The sequence below is a fragment of the Hyalella azteca genome, unplaced genomic scaffold (genome assembly GCF_000764305.2).
Source record: "Hyalella azteca isolate HAZT.00-mixed unplaced genomic scaffold, Hazt_2.0.2 contig12591, whole genome shotgun sequence".
Lineage (NCBI taxonomy): Eukaryota > Metazoa > Arthropoda > Malacostraca > Amphipoda > Hyalellidae > Hyalella > Hyalella azteca.
The window spans coordinates 181,259-190,621 of record NW_025942546.1 but is presented as its reverse complement, the minus strand read 5'-3'; the positions used below and the strand labels follow the sequence as shown (position 1 = coordinate 190,621).

The following is a 9,363-nucleotide window of genomic DNA, read 5'->3' as shown; positions in this document are numbered from 1 at the left end:
GGAGAATTGCTACGAGCACTTCACGCTAACGTAGAGGTAGCATGACATTCAACAGTCCGGGGAATGATAGAGGCTCTTCATTTGAGTGCTCCCGGCACCTCACGCTGATGTTGAGGTAGCATGACATTACATAGTGACCTACACATCACAATGCGCATAGTGACGCTACACATCACAATGCGCATAGAGACGCTACACATCACAATGCTCATAGTGACCTACTACAGAGGTGGGCAGTAGCGCGCTACATGTAGCGGCCGCTACATTTTCAGTAGCGGTAGCGGTAGCGGCGCTACATTTAAGGCAATGTAGCGGTAGCGGTAGCGCCCGCTACATATTTAAGTAGCGATACGAGGTTTTGCCGCTACAGCGCTACCGCTACATTTATAGACAAAGCCTTTAGATTTTACTTAATAGTATTAATTATTATTAAAAAACCAGCATGATACATACATAATATAAATTGCAGAATAAAACTGTACGAAAGATTTTGGTGTAATGTTGTCAACCTCAGCCTGTTACTATTGCAATAAAATATGGTTCCCCTTGATTCCCCTGAATATAACTGTCAGAAATAAGGTTCCTTTTATAATATTTTCACTGGGAACCTTATTTCTTACAGTTATTTTCAGGGGAACCTAGGGGAACCATATTTTATTGCACGTATTTCTACTTGGAGCCTTTTTTTCTAGCAACTAATTCTCAATAAAATATGGTTCCCCTAGGTTCCCCTGGAAATAACTGTTAGAAATAAGGTTCCCAGTGTATATATAGTGTCAACATGTTAGTTGTTACTTGTTAAGTTTTTACCAGTTACCACTTACAGGTATTTTTTCATGTTTTAGTTTGCTTACAGTTATTTTTACACAGTTATTTTTATGTTTCACCTTCCCTACATGGATGTCTACTTTAATCTACCAATCTCAAAAATAAGCCCCATATATACAAATAAAAGACTGATTTTTTATATGTATATGTGGATAATTTTTTAGATTGGTAGATTAATCTTTAGTATCCTTAGTATCCTTAGTATTTGTTTGGGACATAGCAGTCCCAGGCCACGATGGATAGCCGCCTCTGGTTATCGTTCATCCGCCCTCATTTGGGCCACCTGATGCACGATGCTGTTGCTTGCTTCTCGAAGCTGGTAGTGTTGCAAGGGAGGTCGATCTGGGATTGTGCCCAGGAACACGTCTAGTTGTCTCTGGAAGGTCTCCAGGGTGAACTCCTCCTCTCTTAGATCCCTTGGTAGGGCGTTGAACAGCCTTGGCCCTGCCACGGAAAGTGATCCTTCCCGCAGGGATTGAAATCTGACCGCGGATCTGAGGAAGTAAAGGTTCGTTGGACTCCTTCCAGTTGCCGTATTGCGCCTAGTGTGAACGGAGTCCAGAGCTGGCAGTAGTATTCAAGGATAGGTGTTACAAGGGCTCTGAAGAGTGTGATCATCGGTTCTGCTTCTCTCGTTCTGAACGTCCGCCAGATCCACCCCATCTGTCGTCTACCTTTTGCGGTTATTGCCGGTATGTGATCACCAACATTGACCTAAAGTGCGAAAGCGTTTGACAAAGTTGACCATGGAGTGCTCTTCAGAAAATTAAGACTGCCGGGAGTCGGAGGTGAATTGCTGGCATGGATCCATAGCTTCCTAACAGAAAGACTACAAGCTGTAGTTGTTGGAGGCTCGAGATCGAGCGTGGCTAGGGTGAAGAGTGGAGTATCACAGGGAACGGTACTCGGCCCAATCCTCTTCCTCATCCACATCGCCGACATAGATGTGGCAGTGAACCAAGCCACTGTATCGTCATTCGCGGACGACACCAGGATATTAATGACCATCACGGACAGGATGGACAGTAAGAGGTTGCAAGAAGACCTCTCTGCAATATATGACTGGGCCCAAGTGAACAACATATGCAGTTCAACGGGACCAAGTTTGAGGTCCTGAGGTACAGTCTGTACAGAGGATTCGGAAGAGCTGGAATGGATCACCGCTACCAGGCACCTGACAACTCGGAAATCGAAAAGAAGAGACTCGTTCGCGATCTAGGAGTGTTGATGAACAATCAGGTCAATTTTGGTAATCACATACCGGCAATAACCGCAAAAGGTAGACGACAGATGGGATGGATCTGGCGGACGTTCAGAACGAGAGAAGCGGAACCGATGATCACACTCTTCAGAGCCCTTGTAATACCTATCCTTGAATACTACTGCCAGCTCTGGACTCCGTTCACACTAGGCGCAATACGGCAACTGCAAGGAGTCCAACGAAGCTTTACTTCCGGGATCAGAGGGATGGAGAAGTTTAACTTCTGGGAGAGGTTACAGCGACTGGGTCTGTACTCACTGCAGAGGAGACGGGAGAGGTATGTCATTCTGTACACATGGAAAATGATAACCGGAATGGTGTCAAACTTCGAGAGCGAGACCTTCAGGATTAAGACATATCACAACGAGAGAAGGAGGAGACTCTGCAAGATCCCCCCCCCCTACGTAACAGATCAGCAGTCAGATTTCAATCCCTGCGGGAAGGATCACTTTCCGTGGAAGGGCCACAAGGCTGTTCAACGCCCTACCAAGGGATCTAAGAGAGGGGGAGTTCACCCTGGAGACCTTCAAGAGACAACTGGACGTGTTCTTGGGTACAATCCCAGATCGTCCTCCCCTGCAACACTACCAGCGGCGAGAAGCAAGCAACAGCATCGTGCATCAGGTGGCCTAAATGAGGGCGGATGAACGATAATCAGAGGCGGCGATCCATCGTGGCCTGGGACTGCTACGTCCCAAACAAGTACCAAGATTACCAAGGTAATTTCGGTAATGTTATACGAGAGTTGTATCGCAATAAGTAAGTCTTTCGATTGCGCACTATTTTTCTAGATAAAGTTTCATAAAGAATGAAATTAAAAGAATAACATCTAATTTTATTAACAAATGAACACTCCGGGCAAGACGAATTATACAGTACGGTATCAAAATTTTGATCCTACTTGATGTCGCGGAACATAAATCTTTCTTTCAAGACACCATATATATTGTATGAAAAGAAATGATATCGGCAGATTAGTCAACCAAAATTAACTCGGAAGTAATTTAACTGGTGACTTACAAGGCGATATGCGATTCAGCAATACGAATAAATATTTTTAGACTATAGATCGAAATCGAAAGATTTTGAATGGGTCTGAAAATATAGAATCAGTATAAATTAGGGTTTCATGATGTGACAGCACAAGCATTTTTCATCACAACCCTCCAACAAAAATGATAAAATCTAATTAATAAAATCAAAAATAATAATTAATGACAATGACATTAAAGCTAGTTCAATAATCTTGCATCAAGAAGTATTGATTAATAATGATTTTTTGATAAGTATATCAAATAGCCAATTGAAATTGGCTCTAGCGAGTTAATAAAGTCTGCTGGTGAGACTGCACTTCAAGTGAGATGTTGCGAGGGCAGAAGCATGCTTTGGCTGCAGCAAGTCGCACGGCGTTAGTTGTGCTCAAATTTGAACACTTACCTTTACTAAACTTTGTATTGATATTTGGTTCAAAGTTAATTTTCTAGTACTGAAAAAAGGGAACTTTCATTATAAATGTATACTCAAAAATGAGGGCGGAGCATCAGGAGCAGCAAACAACAACAACTTCATCAGAGCCTGATTTTCACAGCAGACTCGTGACTAATTAGATATGAATGACGTTAGAATGTCAGAAATGACAGAAAGTAAAATACACTATAAAAATTACGAGTATAATAAGATTCACACCAGCACTAAAATTTAAAATTTTTTACACCATGAGCCCAAACATAAGCCTTCTCAAGAATCGAGAAAGGGATGAAGCCATGTTTCTTGGGACAGAATTTGCCGTTTTCGTCCAAGAAGTGCGGGGGATAGAACTCGTCGGGACGCTGCCAGACCTGCGGGTCCCCGTGACAGCTGCCCGCGTGGCCCATCAGCACCGTGACCTATGTGGTGGGGTCTTTTGTTTACATCGGGGCTCAAACTATTATGATTCTTACTAGAGGGTAAAAAATCAAAATTTATTTCTTAGTGAGTACGATCGGGAGCGCAGCCGTGCACCACCAATTTTATGCACCAATAAGCCCTGAATCGAATGCCTTGGATCTCTCCTGACCTACACCAATCAGCCGTGCACCACTTGGCTTTGTCCTCTTCCGGCCTTGACCACCACCTGTCGTGCACCACCAGGCCGCGGATCAAATATGACTTCCAGGCATCGTTAAATTACGTAATTTTACGTTCACCGCATCTGAAGTTAGGTTTCAGATAGCATAGTTCTGCTCCAAAATTTATCGTCCTTCGACAAGTGGCCGTTCGACCGAGGGCTGGTTCGACCCACGGCCTAGATACGGACGGCTTGAAATGTTGAAGGCTACGTTCCGGAAGGCAGGAATCATGATGGTCCATTATATCCAGGGCAGTTGCAGTCTTCGGCAGGCGACCCAGTACGATCAATAAGATCATAATCATGATCACGATCATAATCATGAGTACGACCACTCATTGTACGACAATTTTTTTTGGTTCTCAAGACAAAGAATTTCATTTTCCATTCTGAATAAAGCCCATTAATTGAATGCAGGAAAATTGATTCTGCATGATCTCTAAGTTTCAAATTTGCCAATTTCAAAAGTTGTTGTACATTAAATTAAAAATTCACGTAATATTGAAGACAGAATATCATAGACAAAATATCAAAGACGTAATATCAAAGACGTAATATCAAATACGTAATATCAAAGTTGTTATATAAAAGACGTAATATAAAAGACAGATTTTACTAGATTGCTTGAATCGCAGATTCACTAGAAATTTAAAAGCGAAGAAAACTCCACAAAAATTCAGCATATCTATTGGAAATGTTTTGGAGACCAGCTCCTTCGTCAGTTCGATAAATCTAGAACACAAATACAGTCAGGAAATTAATAAAGTTTGGAGAAAAAAAACCACAGAAGTTAAAAACCTAAATTTACAGGCAAAGGGCAGAATAATAAAGTAAATATCTATCTATTCACAATTTCAAATGAAAAAGAACTATGGGCTGCATTTAAACTAGGCTTCTCTTTAAAAAATATACAATGATTCCAAAATACTCAGATCGGAAGCACCAGTATTATAAGCTAAAACCTTAAAGTCTGTGTCGGACGCTGGAACGTTGCGCTGTTCGGCGTGAGTGCACACAGCCGAATGAGGAAGGCGCGATAGTAACTGCCCAGTCCTATAACTCCTCCCTCTATGCTCAGCGACCCTAGTGTAAAGGTTGCTAGCCGTCATCCCAACGTACGCAGATGCCCATCGTGCACAACTAAATAAACACAATTGTAAATAGATAGGTATTTACTTTATTATTCTGCCCTTTGCCTGTAAATTTAGGTTTTTAACTTCGGTGTTCTTCTTTTGACTCCAAACTTTATTAATTTTCTGACTGTATGTGTGTTCTAGATTTATCGATGGTGGTGCAGTGGTAAGACCCAGAGAGAGACTCTGTCTCTCGCACCCAGCGCCCGGGTTCGAGTCCCACTGAGGACAAGTTCTACCGGGAAGCTCAGCTCATGGTCAACTCAGCCATTCACCCTAGTCGCCACTGCCAGGATGGGCAATTACAACAACAACACATGGAGCTGGTCTCCGAAACGTTTTCAATAGAGATATGCTGAATTTTTGAGGAGTTTTCTTCTATTTTCAATTTCTAGCAAACACAAAGATTACCTTGCGTACATGGAAGCCGTTCACCTCGATGTCTTGGGTAGCGCAGTGCGGGACCAGCAGCGGCACAACGGATACGAGTCGCTCCACCTCGTACAGCGTAGCCTCCAAATAGCTCAGGCTGAAATGCAAAGAACAGTTCTGAACGTTGCTGAAATACTGGGAGAAAGATGAATCATTTTAGTGATATGTTATAACGGAAATTTTCTGTGTTCTTGATGACTGCAGGAAATAATGTTCCAGTGTTATAAATAATGTTAGAAATGTTTACTAAAACCTCGCTACGTGAGCAATGTTCAAATTACTTACAAGTAAATGTTACACTTCATATTTGTGTGTGCAGTGATTGTAGAAATTAAATTTTGTGGGCTTAGTCACTTTTGCATTAGACTATTAGCCGATATATATCCAAAATTAAGTTGTACTCCAACTAATCCGAGAAATTCTGGTAATCTTGGAAACTGGGAAGTGACTACAATATATTCAGGTATGTTGGTTTAATCAATTTTCAATTGGTAAATTAGCCTTTAGCTGCTGTTAATGCACTCTAATTTCTTCCAAACACAAAAATTAAATTAATTTTACATATTCACAGTGACGGATAAATACAGGTATGTGGGTTTAGCCGTTTCTGAATTGGGCAATTAACCGATAACTACTGCAAATTAAGTTTAAGTTGAATCTTCAACTAATTTGACAAATTTTGTAATTTCCCGAAAGCGCAGTGGCTGTGAAAATTTCTAGTAAGTGGGCTAGTCGTTCCTTAATTTGGTGATGCAACTGCCGCAAATGAACTTGGATTTCAATAAAACTAGAGAACTATGTTAACCTACGTTATTTGAACCTGTGCAGTGACTATAGTAATTTGAAACGTGTGGGCCTAGTGATTTCCGAACTAATAACCATTACAAATGAACTCAGATTTTCATCAAACTCGCGTAACGTGTTAATTTTTTCAAGTCGGCGCAGTAACTGAAAAAATTACACATGTGGGTTTAGTCATTCCTGAATTAGGTCATTAATCAACATATCTCGCAAATCAAGTTGGATCTTCAACATTGTTAATTGAAAGAAATGTGCTAATTTCACTTGCGCACTGACCATAAAAATTGATATGTTAGGTTTAGTTCGGTTATATTAGTTATCCGCGCATATCATTATGAAGCTTTATTGATTTGGACAGAGCATGTGTTCGTTATATGCTGTCAATTTGAATTCAGGCATCGTAGATACCATAATCGTATTTTAGAACAGATTTTTGTAGCAAGTTATTTTTTAGCGTTTTTTCATCAAAATTTGCATGAATTCCATAAATGAACGTGAAATTCTACAGAAGCATATTTCTTGTTTTAAGGGGAGCGTCTAGGGTAAAATTTTGGATTTTGGCTTTTCCGGTTTTTAGTCTCATCTTAAAGCTGACATTCTGATCTATCCAACGGTACCAAAATCATCTCTGTACGTTGATTTATGCGTTCACGACAGATCATGAAAGGGAGGGGTGTGGGGTAGTTCTTTAACAAATAGAATGGGAGGAAATTCGCTGCGAGCACTTTAAATAGAGTGTCTGCTTGAAGGGCACCTTAGTTACCCGCCTGGCGTCGTATGATGAGGTGTGCATGCAGTCGCTCCCACCATCCTTGACTGGAATCAAGCTGCAGTAACGTTTAGTTTTGTATCCTTGCTACATTGAGTGCCTATTCCGATGCGCGCGGGACTTTGACGAGCTCTACTGAAAAGTTAACTTATTGTCACTGCAAACCTATCTCCTCCTAGAGTTTTTAAGCTACAACAATGAGACATATACCATTCGATGCGCAACAAAATTATCTAGAACGTTACACGGGCGTTTTTCTAATTTCGTTATAGTTTGGATTTTATTCCGCAAATGGGGGGTGGCGGGGGGGAAAATCGAAAAATTTTCGAAAAATTTACGAAAAATGCTCCCACACCCACAAAAATGAGAAATCCTAAAAACCCTCGTGTTGCGTTTTAGATATGGTCTTTACGCATCGAATGATATGTGTCTCAATGTTGTAGCTTGAAAATCCTAGGAGGAGATAGATTTCTACGGTACCCCCTTTTTTGGCCGTTTTCTAAGAATTTCACGTTTTTTTTCATTTTTTTCGAAAAATTTACACGAACAAAAATGTCTTAGAATTCTATTTTACATATGTGTACCAAGTTGCAGAGTGATCCGTTCGTAAATAGCCGAGATAAATTTTACCCTAGACGCTCCCCTTAAAACACATTTTAATTTGAGTGCAGTTCTGAGGCAGCGGAATGGTCACAAAACAGATTCAGCCACAAGAGAACCTACGCTGATACGAGTATCTATGGCTATGAGTTCGATCGAAATAAAGTTTAGCACAAAAAGTTTTTCATGTTCCCATTATTTTCTAGTTCAAACACATTTTTTACGTTCAAGTCAGATATTAAAGTATTGTAAACAAACATAGAATCCTGCAAAACTAAATCGTACCTAGGCCTGTCGTCAAGGCCGGGGAGCCTGTCTCGCGGCACGACGCTGTCGATCTCGGCTTGGATTTTCCTCTGAATTTCTGGATGCTTGATCATGTAGAGGATGAGCCAGCGCAGTGTAATGGACGTGATCTCGGATGCGGCCGTGAAAATGTCATCTTCTAACTTGAAAATGAATGTTTGTTGCATTCGAAACGTCGTTAATAAAGAAAAACTACTTCCTGAAACTTGCCTTTTTATCTACCGTCATCTGAAGAAAAGTTCCACTCACTGATAATATAAACCAACGAATTCTCTGGTCATCAATCGCACGTGTGTAAACAAGTAAATCCTGCCATCTAATAATAATGATTGGAAATAATACCCATATATCAGGAAAACTTTATTCCTCAAATCGTTTCGAGATGAACAACTGTGTTCGCTTTACAATTTTCACCGATTTTTTTCCTTCTGCATAATTTGCCAAAAGAAGGCTACTTTATTCTTGCATTTTGTCATTGAAGTTAACAAGAACAAACCAAGCCACCCGATATGATAACAATTGCTGCTAGAAAGATGCATCGCAATAATGACTGCAGCCAAATTGACGTTAAATCTAAGTGAATATGAACGTCTTCCTTCGCTCCATCGAGCGAGATCTGTAACATGGCAGTTATCTCCTACTATACAAAACTCTGCTAACATGTTTTCCTCTTGTATGCTATGAAATGCCAATTTGTATGCTATGAAATGCCAAACCTCTGTTGAGCAAGAAAAACATAAATGACAGGCTTGCTTGTTGCAGGAAATACAGAGAATGGACCGCTTAACAGTGAGGCAGGGCAATATTCTCAGACGAAACGCCATTCAGGTTGTTTGGCGCATCAGGTTAAGTCCTTTGTCAGGAGAAGGACAGGCGAGGGCTTCAAGCCGGAATGTCTAGCGCCCATGGGAAGGCGCCCAGCCCAAAACTGTACATGTTTGGGGCTGCTTCTCAGTTCATGGAACAGAAGCACTTTATCTCCCAAAAACACCGCAATAAATGCAGTTTGGTACGAAAAGGTTCTGATCGAAGAGTTGATTTCCTCAATTGACGATCGCTTTGCTGACCGATGTAACTCCTTGTCGAGAGCTCCTTGTCATAGAGCCTGTGCTATCAAAAAGTTTCT

At 41.0% G+C, this 9,363-nt stretch overlaps 1 protein-coding gene across 1 annotated transcript; it reads right to left on the bottom strand.

The window, feature by feature from the left end:
- Positions 1–3,569: 3,569 nt before the first annotated feature.
- On the bottom strand, positions 3,570–8,366 carry LOC108680275 (cytochrome P450 2L1-like). Its single transcript, XM_018169075.1, has 4 exons — positions 8,217–8,366; positions 5,741–5,858; positions 3,817–3,975; positions 3,570–3,575 (listed from the first exon to the last, which is right to left on the bottom strand). Exons 1-4 carry the CDS (start codon positions 8,309–8,311, stop codon positions 3,570–3,572), a joined length of 378 nt encoding a protein of 125 aa, XP_018024564.1. The 5' UTR covers positions 8,312–8,366.
- Positions 8,367–9,363: the final 997 nt, after the last annotated feature.